We start from the raw sequence: 21,230 nt of genomic DNA, 5'->3' as shown, positions 1-21,230 counted from the left end.
CTGTGCTCTATTTCAGTTCAAGTCTATCAGACACTACGACGAATTGAACATCTATACCAAATGATCACTGTGTCATGAAAGTCACCAATGACAATGCATCAATCCACACAACTCTGTCTCAAAAAACCTGTTAATAATCACCAGCAATTTTCAAGCCCCAATGACCCTTAGTAAAACCTAGTACTGGGAAATGAAAGAAAAAGTTACTTGATAACCAACTATGTTAGACTCTAATCTGTCTGTAGGATTGATCTATGCTGCTTCCTGGGTACAGAAGCACTTCCATTCTGGTTTTTAAAGGACATTAGTTCAGAGACGACACTGACAGCCTGCCCTTTCCTATAATGCTGCACTTGACCTGTAATATCGCCACTGGCAAATCCAAAGATGTTGGCAGAAGGGCTTTGAATACAAACATTGCTTTTGTATACATGCTTACTGTGATAGTTTTATGTTTACTACTTTGTGGTATAATGAGGTATAATGAAGTTTTTAGGATTTCCTTTTGTTATTTTTTTTTCAAACTCTTTCATAAGGAGTCTGATCCAAGGCTCATTCCAGTTCAGTAAATTTATAAGGTTCTGGATCAGCTCCGAGGTGACAACTTCTTCCCTATATTCATACTGTTTAGAACAAGGAGGCTTCCTTTCAGTCCATATTCTTTGAGAATTTAATTTTGATGGAAAACTAAAATGCTGTGACTGCATCTTGAAGATAAACAGCACTGATTGTACAAATGCAAGAATGCAGCTTTACTGCTAAACAAAGAAGAATCTGAAGCTGTAAAAATTATCTTAACCATTCATACAGAACAAATCAGACTCATCTGAAGAGCACCATTCTTGATTTGCTTGTATCAGTTTCAAAACATTTGCTGCATTGTGAAAGCTCTTCAGCTCTTCTTTGAAACAGTCTTACGATAAAACTGTAATGACTGAAACTGTTTCTACATTTAATTCCCATGTAAAAGTGCAATTGAAAGACTGTGAGTCCTACATGATTGAATAGGCAGTTCAGCTTTTAATTTTTTTTCTACTTAAAGTATGGAAAAGTAATATCCCTGTGAAGATGATTCTATTTTGTGCTTTTTAAACAGAAGTCAAGGGATCTGATACATCCTAACTTAACTCGATCATTTGTAAGGCTGAGCAGAGGTTTACCAGACAATTTTGCCACTTCCAACCAAGTAGCTTACTCTCTTTAATGTTCTGGTGAACTAGGTATTTCCATGAAGCCATAAATTGAGTCAAAAAACCACTCCCGGTTTTTTTCTTCTAACTGATCTGAGGCAAGATGTAGAAAACCACATAATTACAGGAAAAGAGAATGACAAAACGTACACAGCTTCACACTCACTCTTGACTTCTTTCCAGCCTATATGATTTGCTTTAAAGATCGTTCTTAACCAGCTGTGCTTCATGTCTTTCTCATTTGGGTTTGCAAGGATCACCGTATTTTCCTCTCAGCTTGATTGAGCTGTATACTACCAGATCCTGCATATTATGTTTACATTTAGCCCTTTGGAGCTAAACAGTGCATTCCATGTTACAGAATATACAGCATAATTCAGGAAGCCTAAAGAGTAAATAATTTGAACTCCAAAAACCTTGGGCAACACATAGACCTCAAGGGTGTGCTTGAGTCTGTGATGCTTTCAAAGGTACAGAAGTAGAAAGGAGGAGAAATACTGCAGAAATCAGAAGTGCTGGGTAGGCTGCCAGGGAGCTAGGTAAAGCAGTAAACGTGAATGGTGTTGAAAGGAAAAGGGACTGGGGAAAAAAAGAGGGGGAGAGACAACAGAGCATGAGACAGTAAAAAAGCAAGTTGACCTGGAATAAGGATGGGAGCAAGCTAATTATTTTTATGTATTTTTGGATGAGGACCTGCATTTTTGGCAGAACCAAAACACCATGTACATTTGGAATCAGTCTCAGATGGTTACTGTGAAAACTGATTCACATATGATTAATTGTAAAATAAAAATTTTAAATATAGCGAGGAACTCTTACTGACAGAATGCAATCTCTATTAAGAAAGAAATTCAACCACCAAAATCTGAAAATAGTTTTTGCCCTAAATGATAAATTTTCCTGATAGGATCCAGTGTATCCAGTTCCCAGTTATGCCATGATACAGCTTGACAAACATAACGCTCAACTTCACATAGCCACATGCAACATCTACAATAAAACAGAACTTGGGGAGTCAAAGTACAAACATGTCTATTGCAGCCTTTCGGACTGGTTTGAAAACAAACTGCTTTTTCTATGGCAGATGGGAGGGTGGACAGGGGGGAAGAAAAATCAATAAAAACTTTACACAAGTAATTTCTGAAGAAGTGTAATAAACATCTATAACTGCAAAGTTATTTCAAAACCTTGGGTCACACTCAGTGAAGGTCAGTATTCACTTAAGCACTGGCAGCCTGATTTTCAAGAGGATGGGAACATATCTTCACCATCCAACTTGCCTTCCAAAGAGCAACATGGGGAATGAATGCTTTGACCTGAGATGAAGCCAAGTTCTAATACATATTATGATTTACTTGTGACCTTAAACAAATTACTTATTTTCCATACTTTAATTGCCTCAGCCATAAAAAAAGAGAATGACAAGTGAACTCTTTGGCATTAGGGAATTGCTGCAGAACTGAAACTCGGGCATTACCCAATCTGGAGAAAACTTTCTTTAATTAGCACATAGTAAGGTATAATAGTATTTGGCTAACGTCCTGCTTTTGACCCTGTATACAAATGGCATTCAAACCCTCACTTCTTTTCCTCCTTTTTGTGTGTTAAAATCTTTCAGCCTCCTTGCTCCTCTATGGAAAAATGTCTAGCTTGCGCTTTGCTGGATCACAAACTACTACAAATTCCCCTTTACCACTTCATTTCCTTTGCTGTCCAGCTACCTGAAAAGACAGTATCTTAAACCATCATCCTGTCCTCGAAACATTCTCATGACCAGCAGAAATCCCTTCTTCATGTTTACTCCTCAAACCCCTGTGATACAGGCTCCCCAACTGCGCAAGCTGGGTTTATACTGGTTATTTTCCTAGCCATCCTTTTGTAGTCTTTCATTCCTTTCCTTTTCATCCATTTCCCTGTTTGTGTCTTCTTTTTTTTTTTTCATTACATTCCATCTATGCATAGCAAACAGTGTCAATCACCTCTTATATCCCATTCTGAATTTCCCCGTCTCTGGCCTGCTTCCTGCAACTTCAGACAATCTAAATGTATCTGTACCTGCTACACTATTAGATTCAGTATCTCTTCTTAAAGACAAGAAACATATGAAAGAAAAACCAAATTTCACCTTCTGCTTCCAGCAAGCTCTTCTCAACACTAAACCTTTTCCTGACTTTCAGTCATTTCTTCTTTCACAAGGGTGAACAACAGCCTTTTACAATTTAACATCCATAATCAAAATCTGTATTTTAATTAACAGCACAACATCATTTAGTATGGCCAGGAATGTGCATTCATAAATACATGAACATTTTCGATACTGCCTTAAATATACACCTTCTAATTCTAAAACTTTTCCTGAAAACAATTTTATATTTAGAAAAGCACCATTCCCAAACAATGTATTATATAAGCAGTACTAAAATACAGATATCTCTAAAGATGCGTGGAAAACAGTTATTTTTCACTGCAGATGAACAGTGAACACATTTCACATGGAAGTGAATGGTACTCAACACCGCATAGAACTGATCTCTTAGTCTATGTTAGTGTAATACAACAATATGATAATGGTTTGTGATCTGTTGCAGAAATTTATGACCTGGCAGAACAATGGTACTTTGCAAACCCCAGTGTTTTAGGACTGCATCATCCTTTGGACTACTGAGAATTTGTACTATGGCGATGTACTGGTAGCTAGTGAAAAATACAATTTTCTAGACATAATACTGAGTTCACTAAGAATTCATTATTTTGGTATAATAAGCAGCAAAGGATGCAAGCTTCAGTATAATCCACTAAATGCAACACTCTTCTGAAGATCAACAATAGATCACTTGTGTTACACATTAGTTATTTAAATGCTTTTCCAAATCTACCGTTTGAGAAACACACACTTACTTTCAGTCTGAAGATTTGTAAAGTTAATTTACTACATCCCACTGATAACAGAAAATACCGAGTGTTTCTAAGGCAAGGCATTCATGTCACACAAGAATTCCCCTGTCTCAGAAGTAAACAATGTTGATTTCAGTATGCAAAGAATAAAACTATACAGGTGGTGCAGCTGCCAATGTTACAGTGTTGATCTGAAGAGCAGACTGCTATTATCTACTAAAAAAAAAGTGCAACACATCCTCCACATGTTATTTAGTCCTTGTTAATGGAACCAGCTATTTATGAAACTTCTGACAGTGGTGTAAAACAGGAAAACAGAAAGATGAATGCAACTTTTCAACATGATTAAAAAGAAATACAGAGAAATAAGGCATTATATCACATTTTAATTCTTGATTTATATAAAGGAGCTGAGGGGAAAAAAGCTTGGGTTAAATATTTCTCCAAATTAAAAAATAAAGCATTATACTTACTGACTTCAAACCTTACAAATTAAGTGCTTTTTTTTTTTAATTAAAAAAAAACCCAAACAAAACAGTATCCATTTCTATGCATCTCAAATTACCAGTGAAGACAGAGAAGTTTTCACTTCTTTGCATTTATTTGTTCTCATGCTAGTTACTTCTAGGTTCTCATTCACTGCCACAATATTGAATAGTCTTAGTTGTATGCACAGTAAAAACACTAGTCTTTTTCCAAAGATGTTAAAGAGAAGGCTGAAATTAACACTATGTTTTGGTAAAACCTTGCTGTTTTGAAATACAATGTAAGAACAAAATAGAAGTTCATGTTTTTATGCTATCCCATGAACCATCCACTGTAAAGATGGTCTTCTATACGACAGTATAAATGTTTTCAAAAAAGACATGAGAACAGAACTATAATATTGCCAGCTCTGAATCTAGCTTATTATTTCAAGAACCATCTAAAAAGAATAGTTTTAATTATCCTGTCAGAAACAACTAATGAACTGAGAAAAAGAGTGTTTGCAGATTACTTCCTGGTAGGAACATGTTTGTATTTTTTTTCCATTCTCCTGTTCACATTAGAAAAGGCAGCTGAACAAAACAAGGTAGTGACATTAAGCCAGTACTGATGCAGCAGAAAACAACTTTAAACATCATTCCTGACTACCGTTCTGACAACAGCCTATTCCTGTGAGGGGACGGGGGCAGAAGGGTAAGAGATGGAAACCTAAATGTCTGCAGAGATATCCGCCAAGGAACTAGCATCACAGATATCCACCAAGAAACTACATGCAGGGCTTCAGGAAAGAGGAGTCATCTCTTGTGTTTGCCTGGACAATGAGAATTAGTAGTTCTAGTCTGCTGTGTTGATACAGCATAAAACTCTTCCGTCTTTATTGTTTAAAAAAGAAAAAAACAAAACCCAAGAAAAATCTATCACCTACCCTTGCAAATTTTGGAAGTTTTAACAATGAGAAATGTTTTTCAGAATAAAAATTGTTTCCTTAAGAAATAACAAACTAAGTATTTGGTTGATGGGTTCTCACCAGGAAGATACTAACATGAAATGGGCTACAGAAAATGACATTTATTCACCTGGTAAGAGAAGGGAAATTAGTTTGGTATTATTTTCAAGTAGCAGACTTTGTAAAAAAGTCATCAAAGAAAAGATCAAATCTTTCATCAGATACAGAGACTTTAAAATGTTTAACAATGCTATATATTACAAGAACATGAAAAGTAAATAAACAATTAAACCAGTTATGAATTCAAAATAGTGAAAAGCATCTGAAAACCTGTCACAAACCCAAGGGCTGCTATAATTAGCTCAGGACAAGTCTAACAAGGTACCTCTAGAGAAACAAAAATACTGGTGCAACTTGGTTCAGTTGACACAACTCCTTAACACATGAATCACAGGCAGCACCACACACAGAGGAGTGGATGCAGACACCTACCTAGCCTTTAAGACTTGGATCTGTACTTGTCTATCATGGATCTTTGCCGGAGAAGAAAATCAGTTCCTGTAGAAGGACCCCCTGGTTGCCCTCCTCTGCTGTCGTACTTATAACATTTTTTGCCTCCACTGAAGCTGTAAGGCCTGGTTTCATCCTTTATCAGGTGAACGAGTATTGGGCATTTGAGGCATACTCTGCTAGCCAGAAACTTCACCAAAATTAATTCTACCTCTACAGAAGTATGGATTTGAAAAGGTTCTATTGCTGTCTAGACGGCAGCAAGGATTTGGGCAAGACTTGAGGACTTCATGCTGAAAGAAGTCTCTGGAAAGAAACATGTAGGTGTACAGGCCAGCTGGCTCCTTTGGCTGTCATCACAAAAAATGGGTATCCCTCTAAGACAGGGGTCCTCAAACTTTTTAAACCGGGGGCCGGCACGCGGATGCAGTGGCAGGACGTCATCTGCGGCTGCTTGGTTTCCCCCCCAACCCCCGGCAGGGGGGGGCGGGGGGTCTGTAAATACCGGGGGCCGGATTGAGGACCCTGGGGGGCCGTATCCGGCCCTCAGGCTGTAGTTTGAGGACCCCTGATCTAAGACAATGAGAAAACCTTTGACAACATTAATATTCACTAGTTGTTTTACAGCTGCCAAACCACATGCAAGGGTGTGAACTTCTGAAATAACATACAGTGAGAATACATTACTAAATTCATTTTTTAAATGCATTTTGGGTTAGCATTTGCTTTGAAACTCTCCTGCAGTGTCAATTCTCAGTGCACAAGACCTTCTAACCCAATTTGCACAGTTCCTTAGCTAAACAAAGAAGTCTGAAAGTTCCTCACTCAGCCAATCTGGTACTGAGATTTGGCTTTCCAGCTTAAGGCAAAACGTTTCGAAGAAGCATTTGAAAATATCATGTAATACTGTAATTTCCCCAGAGGTAACTCTCTCCATGAATCTAATTCAGTAGGTAAGCATATGGACAACATCCAGCCAAAGATACTACACAAAAGCATGCTTCAACACAGACATTTTCATCATTGTTTCGTCATCGTGTTTCATACTTACTGGAAACGATCAGTAACTCACTCACTAAGATAATCAGCCATTAACTACAACGCAATAGTGAAACACTTTGTCATAGCTAAGAACAATACTGTATCTGTTAATAATCATTAAAATATTTGCATTTTCTAAACCATCTCAATTATACCTCTAAATATTACCTTTTCATGAATTTCTTGTGTAGACTGAGCATCACAAAATGCCACTGTGGCTACATCCTTCAGAATAGGCATTTCTACTGTACAATCCCTGCCATCCAGCAACGCTACCAAAGGGCGTGGGTGCATGGGCCCATTCATGATCGGAGGTCGAATGCCTACAAAGAAACAGAGAAGACCTGTTATTCAAGCCATGCAAATGTAATTTAAAAAAATTGGTTATAGCTAGTCTGCTTATTCTGATGGCAGAAAAATATTTCAGGGACTGAAGCTAGTAAAACAGGAACAAGTTTACAGTCAGCAATCAACAAAACACAAAAGACCTAAGAAAAAAAATGCCATAGATGTTCAGAAGGCTGAACAATAGAAGATGGATAAAACCACTAAGGGAGTGGTATACTCATTTTTTAAAGATACATCCTCACTGCTCTATTAAGAAGTGTCTGTGTGATCTTATCCAAGCTTTATGTTTTGATTAGATTCCACACCTTTGTGAGCTCTAGACAAGAGTGAGAAACATCTTGTCCAGGCTTGTAAGAGTATAGCTTATGGAATACTATAAGCAACTCAGTGAAGATTTGAGTATTCAATTTACATATATGACGATGATCTGCTGAGTCTAAAATTTAACTGAAAAAAGCCTACAACAGCAAAATTTTGAATTTACAAAGATCCAACATCCAAGTGTACAGGCTAGCTGCTGATCTAAGTAGGTCTACTTCGGCTTAGAAGTTCTACAAAACAATTCTGTATAGCTTAGTGAAACAAACACATCATGCTTAATCCACCACTGAAAAGTCTTAAAAATACAAACAGAATGTTCCTCCCTAAATCAACATCACACTTGGAACACTGCAGACTGAAAAAGAAATACATGTTAAATATCCAAGGGAAGGAAATTCACTTCAAAGTGAAGACGTCATTTATATCCTCTTTATGGAGTCTTAAAAGTAATCCTTACAACAAGATATTTAGAAAGCATCTTTTTAACAGTATAGATGCTATAAATATACAAAAGTACTCAAGGGAATAATACTAAACCATTACATGTACACAAAAGTAGTTAAGTGTGGGTGGAAAAAAAAAAAAGGGACTTCCTGAAGAGATAAGGAAAAGTAAAAACAAGAATGAAGTACATGGAGCTTTTTTTTTCTCTTTTAAAATAAGTAGTTTTAAAGACTGCACAGTGAAGCAGGCTAGACATTTCTTGCATGCAAATTTCAACAACGTATTTTTGGTGCAGTGTGAATTTAAAAACATTGCTTATGGCTTAATAATACAAGTTAGTCCAAAATTAATGCAAAAGACTGAGGTTCCCCAGCAACCTTCTACAAGCAATCCCTGCGTCTTAAGTCCCAGCCTGTGTCAAAAAGCAAGCCCTGAAAGACCATCATCTGCATTTTAAGTGGATAGAAAATCAGTAGAATCCCAGCTGTACAAGGTACCTGGTGAAGAAAAACAGCTGCTGGGAAAAGAGATTTCCACAAGTCAACAGAAACAGCATACTACTTCCCCACTGGGGCCAAGCTCAGGTCTGGGGCTGAAGGAGTACAGCTAAGGAGATTGTTACCCTCATAGTCCCAATTGTCCAGCCCTAACCAAGTCAGGATGATAGGCCAGCCCGACTACAATCTGGCATTTAAGTTCTTTACCTATTCAAGCAGTTTTTATACTTGAGGGAGACCGAACAACAGTCATTACATTTGGCTCCTTTCTGTTCTAGTACCAGCATCTCCCAACAACTGATGATGCCAATAACCTGACTCTGCAGTACTCTCACCATAGCAGACAGGCATTCAGGTGTGAAAAGTATTCACTGAAGTTCTCCAGGGGTACAACACCCACGAAACTATTCTCTGTTGTAAAACCACTAATTCCTAACCTCTACTGTCATAGTCTACAGTGACAGACATGCTAACAAATACTTCTGGTACACAGACTCTTCCAGTAATATCCAGCCACCAACATTAAATGAAAGCCTTTTAAATATATCTATTTTTTAATTGTGCATCTTGTTAACCTACCATTGTTACCTGTTTGAATCGGAAATGGCCACATAACCTTCGTAGTCATTTTTACTAAATAAACCACACACTAAATGTGGTTCAGGACAGAAATGCTACATGAATACACAATTCAAAACTACATAGTTTGCCAGAGAATAATTACTATCCTTTAATGGGAACTTAATTATAAACCCCCACATTACATTTACTTAGAAACACACTAAAATAAAGCATGTTACAGACTTACGCTATTTTGGAAGAAACATGAACATGTAGTAGCATTATTAAAATGCAATTATGTCTTGAAAGAAAATGTAAAAATGACATTGCAAGTCCTATTCATACTGCACAGAAACCTATGCTTATTTTGCAACTGAAATGTTATGGCCATCATCTCAATTGTTGGTCCAGCAAAGCCAAGATTTCAACGACAAGTCTGAATGTTAACTAAAATAAAAAAAGAAAACTGAACTTTGTTACTGAAGTTGCTGAAGATGAATGAGGAAAATATGGCACAGATGATTCCCTCAGTTACATATAACTAAAGCACCTCTGTCAACATAACAGTGCATATAGTCCAAACAGATAACAGAAGATGAGATGAAAAACTGTCAATTCTAAGAAATGCTTTTCTGACTAGAGCTATCTCAGAAAATTATGAAATATAGCATCACAAAACACAACCCTTTAAAATAATGATTTCTCTATATACATAAAGGTGTAGGCTGGCTGTCCCCTCACACCAGTGTATCTATCGATTTCAACCAAGTTACTTGTCCATATCGGTGCCAAGTGGCATACCAACCAGACCAAACCCTAAAGCATAGAAACAAAAGCCAGAAAAATAACTAAAAGGATAAACCCTCCCTGAGAGAAACTCAGACTTTTAGAGTCCCCAGAACTCAAATACATCCAGTGACCTTGACCACAAAAACCCTACCAACCTTTGCTTGCCAAAATCCTTTCTGAACTTCAGCATAGACTTCCTGTTGCACAACCTTTCTGCCTAAATACCGTATCACTGAATCGCAGACAATAACTCAACACTTAAGTAAACTTACAGTAACTTAATCACAGCGGCAGCCACTATTTAAAGTTTACATTTGGAAAGTCACAGTTTCACTATGAATCAGAACCCTTTGAACAAAAAAATACTTCTTCCACTATAGATACTTTCTGCCCATTTCTTATCTAGAAATGTCATACTGCACCATGTGTTTGGCTTTGCAGCAGACCCTTCGAGTGGCAGGATAAAGCAATGTGTATTTAAGAGCAGTATTTTCCATGCCTGCATTAACAGTAAATCATGCAACTTGGTGCCAGAAAGAAATAACTGTAAACTGTTCAAAAGTGACGTTCAACACCACAAATTTGAAACTAATTAAAAAAAACATAATTTCACTTAGCTGGCTTATTTAAGTATTAGTACAGCATTTCATATAACACAGATAACATAAATTATACCATCCACCCCCACATCCTAGAACCTTCGTTACGGGAAAAGAATCTCGGTTTATCCTAACTTGAGACTTTCAGGAACCCCTACCAACCTGACATTTCTTAATCTGAGCTTGATTTCCAGGGTCATGAATTCGATTTCTCAATGCTTTACAATCTTCAGTATTCTGAGGCAAAATAGCAGCCTGTCATTCCATCCTCATTTCCATGTCTTTAATTTTTCTTGCAGCCTCCTGTAATCTTGAACCAAAGCTTTTAAACTTCTTATCCACTGCAACCTCTGTAGCCTGGATGGTGTTCAAATTTTTACTAAAAATTAAACACAAACAATACATTAAAACAACATTAAGGGTCTGACTTGTGCTCACAGAAGCCAGGAAACTCAAAGTTAAAGCTTCTCACTGCATCTGCACCCTTCCCCCTTTCACTGCTGGCTTTTCCACCACACCTGCTGTGCTGCCACCAGCCGTTAACATACCAGGGAAACCAGCGGAACCTTGAGCAGGACAGCAGGTGTATTGTAAACAGACATACCTGGAACAGTCGGCACCACTGAGGCAGCAAACGCTTTGCCTAGGTGAGCAGGGATCTGAGGATAGCCTGTGATCTCCAATACCACCCGTGCTGGAGAGCCAAGCGCTCCAGTGAGTACCAGAGATGGAGTGAGAAGCCTTAACTCTGAACTTGCTGGTTTGCTTGGGTATAAGTCAGGCCCTTAAGGTTATCTAAATGTATTTAAGACAAAAACATTTCCAACAGGTCTAATCCAGCTATTAGCCTGGGGTTCCCCTCCCACCCACCCCCAATATAGAAATAATCTGCTGGTGAAGCTTTTGCCCCAGTAACAACTACTGTGCCAGTGACTGCTGGAATTTTTCTAAAATAATACCAGGTATAAGCACGGACAGACAGAGCAGTTGTCTGTATGCAGCAGCTATTCACCGTCTGGCCAACAGAAGAGTGGCTTTTCAGGGCTGCAATTTGGACTAGCTGATCTAGTATCAAAACGTTATTATTAGTCCAGCTTCTATGGAAAAAAATCTTGGAATTTGAAAAAGCAGTTTTCAGCTGCAGAACCTGACAGGATGCCAGCCCCATGCACAAGCATTTCAACTGACTGTGGGTCTCACAAACAAGAAGATTAATGAATTTATCATCCAGCTTTATAACCAAAACAGGGGAGGTTATGAATTACTCCATACCTCGGTAGCATAGGGGACTTACAAATGATCAGACCAACCTTAGCACGTAATGTAGTTTTTTAAACTGGAAAGAAAAACCAGCTAGCTAAGTGGGCTACTTTCCTCCCCTCTCCCAAATCCTACCTGCAGCTCCTGTCACTCCCAAAACAAAGGTATGTCTTTGTGTGCTAAGCTCCAAGAGGGGAGAGGTGAAGCCAGCACCATCAGGCATACTCAGAACTGGAGGGTAAGGAAACTCTCTCTGACATACTCTAGGTGTTATAATGCATTTCAAAGCCATCGTAAAACAACCTTTTATGTTACGAACAGACAGTAACAGAAATGGTCACACTGCACAAACAACAGAGATCTCAAAGTAGGCTGTCACCAGTTGCTGACATCAGGACACATACCAAAATGCAACAAGGTAAGCTATTATGATTAATGATGATTAATGATGTCATTTCCACATTTTTATGCCACTGATTAATAAAACATCATTAGGATCAGGAACGTCTCAAATAAAGCATACATGTTAAAAGTACAGGACACTGTCAGGTTTGTAGGCCCAAAATTTGACCTACCTTTCATTTTCTTAAATCTGTTTGCAAAGTCCATGTAATTCTTTAAATGTGTTTTTCTTTTTTCAAAACAAATGCTTCAATTCTTTTTTCTGAAAAATACATCAATGCCAAAAAGCACAACACTTATCAGTAACCCTATAATGACAAACCAATAGGCACATGAAATGGAGGACAGCAGCCTGGCAAAGGAGAGTTTTCATTTTCACGTTTCTGGGGATTCTTACAAGTGCAAAGATTAAATAAGCAGAAAAACTCCCTCGACAATGTCCTTTTAAAAGAATTTGTTGTATAAAACTTCCTTTATGCACTGCAAAACATCAAAGTGATTTAAGTTTTTAACAAAATGCAAGCTACTGAAAAAATCTAATCAATATTTAAAAAACAACATCCAAAAATGACAGGATGGACATTCAACTAATTTACAATTTTGCACATGTAAAATGAGACTAATCCCCCGTGGCATTTAGTTTTACTTTATATTCTCACCTAAGCTGTAAATTCGGTCAGAGCTGTCACTTATTTAACGTAAGCTCTCAAGAAAATTTACATGTTTTTTTAGAAATAAACGCTAATATTAATTCAAGTAAAGAACAGGATGTCAAATTAAAAATACCCCACTCATAACATGAACACAGAAACTGTTATGAATTAGATTTGCCAATATGCACTATTAAAATTCCTAGAAATGCCGTATTTGAGGGTTCCTGACACATCGTGCATTTTTAAATTTTGGACTTTCTTTTGGTAGCGTCTTTCTTTTTGTGCACCATGACCTCAAGCAACATTTAGCTTCAAGGTAGAGCAGAACCCTAAAAGCAATCAAGTAGAAACAAACTTTAAAATACAATGCAGGTACACGGATCAGTAACATGGATTCAAGGGGAAGAAAAAAAAAAAAAAAAGAAAAAAAAAAAAAAGAGTGCTTAGCAGCCTTAAGTATTTTGATATTCAGCATATTTAGATGCTGAATAGGCAACGCAAAAATCTCCTGATTCCACCAGAATCAGAGCCAACACCTTTTACCACCACCTTCAACATGAGGAGGATGCAATATCCCATGACTTGGGATGTGGGACTGGGGAGGGGGGGCAGATGGAAGAGTATTTTTAAATACAGAATGCCAACAAAGGGCACATACAGAAACATGAGAGCTACCGCTGGAAGTCTGAATTACTTCGCAGATTAAATTTAATTTCTTTCTTTTCCCATTTAGTATTTCTAACTATGCTTCTTCCTAAGATTTTAGGAACCTGCTGCAATTTTTATTTAAAGTTGTAGGAACAATCCCAAATTGATTTTCAAAAGAACAAGATCTGGACTCACAATACACGTACAACAGAAAACTAAGCATAAAGCATATGTGCAGTCTCAACTGAAATCAGGCTCTATTGAAAACAGGGCTCAGAGGTTAATGCTAAGCACACTGAAACTTCACTGGAAGCACACAGCTGATACATATACTGTTGCAGTCTATGCTTTTTATTTACTCAAACTCAGTAAAAACAAGTCATCTTCCTTCTTTTCTTTTTAACTTGCAAGAGACCAAGAAAAATAAAAGTGGTTTCCGGTGCTGTGCGGAGCCAATGATGTGCAGAGCAGTCACACCCACTTATATCCTCTCGCTAATTGCAAGGATTGAAATACACCCAGCCGCTCTCCAGGACATTCACAGCTCATTCCCTTACACAAAATACATAACCAACACCACTACCATGTAATTACCACCCTGGTCCACAGACTCCCATGGTACTTAGATTCATGCACACATCACATCATTATTTTCCCACCTGTGAAGAAGGAGCCTGGGTATGCAAGCAATTGCTACAGCATACAGCACAAAGGCCTCAACACAGGGAATTTTGAGACAACTGTCTTAGGACTTTCCCTTTTGGTACAACTGAAACTAAACAAGCCAATGACTTCCATTTAGAAAACCACGTATTTCCCTGCTGTTACTGGAACCAGACAGCCACCAGTCCTCATTACCATATTCACATAGCAAGTAAACTTGCCATTCCCAGATATTAGTCTGGTAACCGCAAGAATATGGGGTTCTGCTGTGTTTTTTAAACAGTGATCCCTAACCAGTCTTTGTTAAACATCCAGTAATTTTGCTGTTATTTGTCTAACATCTGTCAGTATGCATACAAAATCCTAAATGCTTGTCAGGATACAAAAAACAAAGGTCCCACAAGGCACATCTTGAAAGCCTGTGATCAGAAATAAAGTTCTGTTAAGGGGAAACGAAATCATCTGGCAACATTTTCTATTACTACACATGTACTTCAAACATCCACATGAAAACTGGAGGTATTTCACATCTGTCAAAATATTACTCAAATTACATATTCAGAGCATACTATAACGATATACCTAATCTTAACCAATACTTTTCAAAATAAAACTGAAAACAATATGAATCACACCTATTTAATGTCAAATAAACAAGCAGTAATAGGGTAATGCATTACTGTAAAATGTTTTGTCTATCACCATTTAAAAAGCAAGCCAAATGGCAATATTCAGTAACAACTACATCAAGTACTAAAATGAGAAAGCATATCAGCAATAAAACATACACAAAAAACATTACAGGAGCGCTGTTTTCAAATAACAGATACATTAAAGCAAACTCCCAAGAAAGGCAAAACATTTTAAAGGACTGAACTTTCCCTGGATACGCAGCATTTCAGTGTCTGTCCACAGTAAATACTTCACTGTTTCAAGTATTTTTAGCTTTATTAAGTAATAAGGGAGCGATAAATAACTCAGTGATGGTGGAACTGCCCTAGCTGAGTACACTCCCATTAATCCCAGCTTCAGAGAAATCCTGGCTACGGCTGCCAACTTTTGTTACTTATCCCACCAATTTTATGGTGACTGTGAAATGCCACTGCCCATGCATGCTGTGGCAAAAGCCACAAACTACTTCAGAACATACAGGAATTGCAGTAGTGACGCTCAGGACAGTACCTACAAATTAAGAATCAAAAAACTTGAGAATTACAACAACTCCAGCAGCCACATTTGCTCATAACTATGGACATGGATTTCCCAGTTACTGACGGGTTTATCTCTAAAACTAGAGAACTGAATGCAGAAATCAAGTCTGCATCAAAGATGTTCCCACAATGCACCAAATGCTTGGTAAGTATGAGGGTATATATCCACTTTCATCTCCCAGGACAGTGACCACGAAGTAGGCTGACAATGGTAACTGGGAGGGGCGCCTACCCTAACACATACCCAAGCTCTAGCTTAAAATACAACTGAACTTATAGTTCAGCCCATAAAATGTATACATTCATGGGTGTGACTTAAAAAAAAAAAAAGCAAGCCAGAAAACTCCTGCTGACAGGAACTGGAAAAACAATCTGCTTCAACAATTGTAATAGGAGCGGAATGATTAACTCCCCAAGCCATTCCAGTAATAATATAGATCATGCCAAGACTTACTAAAACACTTTCCACAAAGGAAGCAGTCATGGAGATTTTGCAGACAATACTTAGGATACGGAACACAAGTCTAAAAGGTGTTGGTTAAACGGCTGCACTACCACATGAAGTACATCAGTGGCCCTTATCCTCACCCTTTTACCCATGTATTCAATATAAAGAAGCATGCAAGCATTGCTTTTTCTTTCTTAAATCACGTTATCAGAACTGGAATCTCAGCTGTGATTTTGATAAAAGCTGAACAGTCACATAACGTTAATTTAAAATGTAATACCCTCAAGGAACAACTCTTGATTTGCCTGTAGAATATTATGTATTTGAGCTATGACGGAAAAAAAGAGAAGAAAACAGTAATTCGTTTTCTCTCCTCCAGAAATGTTTCTCCTACAGCAAGTTATTTGATTCCACCAAGTAAGTTTGGCGGGTTTTTTTCTTTTGTTTTAAACCATGGCCCGAGATGTAAGTATGCTTTGGGAAAAAAATACCACTTTTCAGCATTCTCAGTACAACCGCTTTTGGAGTATTAATTTCACATTATGTTTTAAAGACAAAAGATTATTACAGAATATAATTTCTGATTGTAGCCTTTTCTAATGGCTACTCTGCTTCTTTTCTCATATTTTAGATGTCATACAGGATGCTGTCTCAGAGAAAGCAAGCAATAACCCGAGCAGAGCCAACATCAAAGGCTTCTTTTATTCTGATCCCAAACACTGAAAGTAATTTCTCTAACAGCACACCTGTACTTTGACCCAAGAACGTTAAACTATTACCTGGGGCACTGCTTATTTTCCTTATCAAAAAGTCTAAAGATAAGCAAGTGTGGGGCCTTGGATAATCAAATTAGTTTCACAAAGTTTAATTTTTATTTTTTTTTTTGAGATCAGCAGAACACACTCAAATGACACCAAAAATAACAGTATAGAAGTATTTTCCATACTGAACACAGACCTCTCAATTTTCTTCATAACTTCTTAACTTTTTTTATTATCATCACCACCATTTTGGGAAAGCCTCTAACGTGATTCACCATCCTCTCTCAGCTGAACATCACACTGCTATATGTGTCAGCAATCCTTATAGTGAAAAAATTATGACTCTCCTGTTTAGGGATGGGAAGAAGGGAGGAGAGTTAGAAACTTCCTCTAAGATATACAGCTAAGCCACTTTAAAATATGCATACAGCCCAGACTTAAGACCAGCATTAATTTAAAAGGGTCAGTTCAACACAGAATTAAAGTTTCTGGTAAACGAGGATAATAAACAACTTCTTGAATTACAGTCTGTTATGTTCTTCTGAAAATCAAAGCAACTCTGACTAACACTGAACCAGTGCAAAGGGCTCCTTAAAGCTTTTTTCTCTCTCCCCCTTTTCGGTTCCTCCCACAGCCACTGACCTCTGCTGTTCTCTGTCAATATTAAGAAAATAGTTTGTAATCATCATCAACCAGAGAACAGTTTTGTTGTAGAAATGAGAAAACGAGAAAGTCTGGAGCATAGTGAAATCAAAGTCCTGCACCTCCCATCCAGGCTCTGCAGCCGAACCAAGCTTAAATGAAGAGGATTTTCTGAAAAGATGTTCATTTTGAAGGTAAGCAAACAGGATGTATAAAAATGACAAGCTCACTGAGAACAGGCCAGTAACAACAGTCAAAGTGCCAAATAAAACAGGGAGTTTAAGGCAAAAGCTGGGTTTATAATATTATGATTAAATGTAACATGATAAAATAAAAGCGTATGATGTAAGAGAGCTGTTCTACTGAGCTTTTCTGCAAGTACAGTTTTGGGTTTCAGTTACAAAGGTTCTGGTCCCAATATCACAGTTAAAGCTGTACTGAAAAACAGAGTTAAAATTGGGAGTTATTCCCATGACTTGATGAGAGAAGCAAAATTCTTCTTCCCACACATACCACATACTAAAGGGGTTTAGAGAAGGTTTTTTGAACACTTTAAGTTGTTTCCACTGAACTGGTGAAAAGTCAGAAGTGTTTAAAAATGACCCATATTTGCATTTTTTCACTGGGCTTTCTAGTGTTTCTTTTAGTCTCTGCAATTTAACTATTTTCAGCTTGAAAAGGGTCTATTCACATACATAAAAATGCTTTGCCTGCAGATAATTGTAAGTTTTTCAGGGCACAAATAATGTTCTATCTGTAAATGGCATAAAACATTTATCAGTGCTAAAACCATCAGTTGCAAGCAAGCATTAGAAAAGGAATTCTTGATTCCATTATTAAGAGTTAAAAAAGCTTAAGGCAAAAGGCTACCCTTCATTCTTAGCACAGGGAAGATTTCTGAACAGGTTCTCTCTCCAGCCATATATTCTCAGTTTGATCAAGCACTGTATTTTGGAAAATTAATTCACTATTCCATTTCCCAGTAAATGAAGTTAAGATGTCAGTTTGTAATTTTCTTCTAGCCTTTTCCATGTATGCTTTAGCTTAAAAAAAAAATAAACTTGTTACAGCTCCTGTGTCCCCCAATCTGCAGGCAGAGACATTTACAAAATCTGCCCACAGCACATATGTGCGTCACATAAATGTCATCTCCCCCTCTCACAGTGACAGCCTTAGACTTCTGCAGCATTATAGTTTGTGAAAAACGGACAGTTAGGAAAACCGGACCCCAGCAACTTCCTTTCAAAATAAAATATAGATTGACAACAGATTGAGAAGCAATTTGAATGGAAACCAGACCAATATATTAGATGCAATAAAGAATTTACAAAGTAAGAAACCTTACTCCATAGTTTTTTCTACATTTTCTGAAGTTATAAATAGGAGGGATGTCAGCAGCAGGATAAACAGCAGCGTGCTGAAAGGCAGGCAGGAGCATTCTATTTCTAAAAGCTGACAGTCACAGGAAACACTTAAATGATTTGGAATTTTATAATCCAAAGATAATCAAAGGATCACCGACTTTATGCAACTGAACTCAAAGCAGATCTTGAAAGTCGTTCCATTGTTCAGAAATGGACACAGCACAGAGAAAGATACTGGAAAACAAGTACAACTCTTTCCTGCTGGCTGTAATTTCTGAAAAAATGGGAGGGAATGACAGCCTAGTGCTTGCCCAGTACAAGACAACTGCTATCAGATAATTCCCAGAAACCAAGAAAGCATTATGACTGTTTTCCAGAATATCATGGGAGAACCTGAAGCTAATCCTTGCTCTCGAGATCAAGAAACAACAGAGCAACAGGTCTTCATAACACATTATTCCCCCTATTTTCCTGGACCTAAAGCAAACCAAATCAGTGCAGGCTGATTGCTGCAAAAGTAAAAAACCACAAGTGATTACTTCTGCTCCCTGACTTTCCTTACTACCACTCTCTTTTTGCTTATTAGGTACTTGAATAGCACAACTGTTATTTCAGAGGAAATTGTAGCTTTTGAAAGTATTTTCTTCAGATCAATCTTTTCATTCTTTCTGCCCCTCCTGGGTCAGGATTGTCATCCCAGTTACAAAAGAAAGAACTGAGAATAGCAGATGAAATCCGGAAAGTAAGTCTCTGTAGTGAAAATTCTACATCCACGAGTAGCCCAGATGAGGTTCATTTATTAGGTCTGAACTGTAAACCAGATTATACACACAAATAGTGAATAAGCTGGTGCTGGTCAAAGAGCTAGACACTTTAGGCGGCACCTCCACCTGCATGTTCTCACATTTTTGGAAAATTAATTTATAGGCGTTATTCTTACAAAGCCTACACCACCACAATACATTGTGAAATACCACCCTTGGGGGCTTGTCTGAGCTGCTGCTCAGAAGTCAAGAATACTGACAGCATCCAAGCTTCCCACCAGCATTTTCATCTGAAAACTTATTCCTGAGTTTTGAATGCTAGCGACTACAAATATACTGCAGCACACTGCAAATTATCAACTTCTTAACAAAATATCACTAAGACATTTTTTATTGCATTATTACCTTGCAGACAACTGTGCCTATCACAACCTATCACAAGCAACCAAATGACTTGCAAAGTGAATGGAGTTACTGAAAAATGCACAGCTAATAAAAGTTCTAGCAATTTTTCTCCTTTAAGGATATAAACATCTTCTAGTGACACTCTGACACCTGTCTGCGTTTTGAGAAATTTCTTTTCATATGTGTTCTATAGGTACTTGCCAGAATGCTTCAGTAAAATACTTACCTTAAGCAGGACTATACGTTCCTTAAAGCATGTTAACTACTGCATATAAAGATAGTTAAACTTTTATGTCCACAATATTTGAAGGACAATGCAATTAGTAGCTTAATTCTCTGGGAGGTCTGGCAAGCACCCACAGCAGAATATGGGAGAGCTTCTCAATAGAAAGGAAGCCTTTGATTTCCACAAATACTGTACCCAACCTGTGGATAAATGAATTTGAGAAAGATGCTCTCTTCCAACACGGTAGGAGGGCAGGGATCATGCAACAGCAAGTACACTTAACTTACTTGCTTTGTCCTGAATTTTGGGGGCCACCTCATCACAGAACAAAACTGGCAAGTGCTGCCTGAACTTACATTTACCATCAGTCAGAACTAATGAATCACGAGTGCTGCAGGACACCAACAACAAACAACAATTTGGTTAAGGAATTAAAAATATGTAGAAAGAAGTTTAGTTCCAGAGAGAACATGAAAGAAGAAATCAATCTAAGACAGAGAAGTTGCAATTCAGTATGAGGATTAAAGCAATTAATAGCGGGGGGGGGGGGGGGGGGGGGGGGGGCTGTCCCCCCAGTGTGGTTCTCACTGCTGCCCTTCCTGGCCCAGGAGTGGTTAGACACTTAGGGAAGGAGGGGGGGGGGGGGGGGAAGCAGTTTAGAACAGAAGGGCATCTTTTCTCCAGTTCCTAGGACAAGTACACGGAGATGATAAAAAGGTGGGACCCATTTATTTTTCACTCTTCTCTGTTAACCAACCCATTTGTTTATGAGAGAATGGAGGGGAAGGGGGCAGGTGGGGAGGTGGGGAGAGGAGAAATGGTTTTATTCTGTGTGGATGATGAGACACTGTCACACAGGAAGCAGCACGGCCTAACTTCTTTTCACAGCTGTGTCACGGTTGGTGAAAATCTGATCTGTAAACTGCTGAAAGCAAAATAAAAAGCCCTCATCTTCTGTACTAAACTCTCTCAACCTCTGAGAAAATCACCTGCAAGTAACTACAAGAAGGCTCGGAACAGTTCTGGTATGCAGCAAACAACTACTTTTTCCACAGAAATTATTTAAAGAATATATTACATGTAAAAACATAGGGTTTACACCTGTAGGGTTTTGTTTGGTTTGTTTTCTGAATATTTTTTTTTAACTGTGCAGAAG

At 37.9% G+C, this 21,230-nt stretch overlaps 1 protein-coding gene across 10 annotated transcripts in view; it reads right to left on the bottom strand.

The window, feature by feature from the left end:
• CTBP1 (C-terminal binding protein 1) overlaps positions 1–21,230 on the bottom strand; it is a 251,580-nt gene that overhangs the window by 32,935 nt on the left and 197,415 nt on the right. For 6 of the 10 annotated variants that reach the window (XM_056340802.1, XM_056340795.1, XM_056340786.1 and 3 more), the window contains one exon: positions 7,237–7,391. In XM_056340802.1, coding sequence (XP_056196777.1) covers positions 7,237–7,391 — 155 coding nt within the window. Of the gene's footprint in view, positions 1–7,236; positions 7,392–10,789; positions 11,007–12,462; positions 12,552–21,230 lie in introns of those variants that run through there. The other 4 variants (XM_056340858.1, XM_056340839.1, XM_056340849.1 and 1 more) reach the window with 3 other exon arrangements.

Source organism: Falco biarmicus, chromosome 1 (assembly GCF_023638135.1).
Source record: "Falco biarmicus isolate bFalBia1 chromosome 1, bFalBia1.pri, whole genome shotgun sequence".
NCBI lineage: Eukaryota > Metazoa > Chordata > Aves > Falconiformes > Falconidae > Falco > Falco biarmicus.
This window is presented reverse-complemented; position numbering and strand designations above follow the sequence as displayed.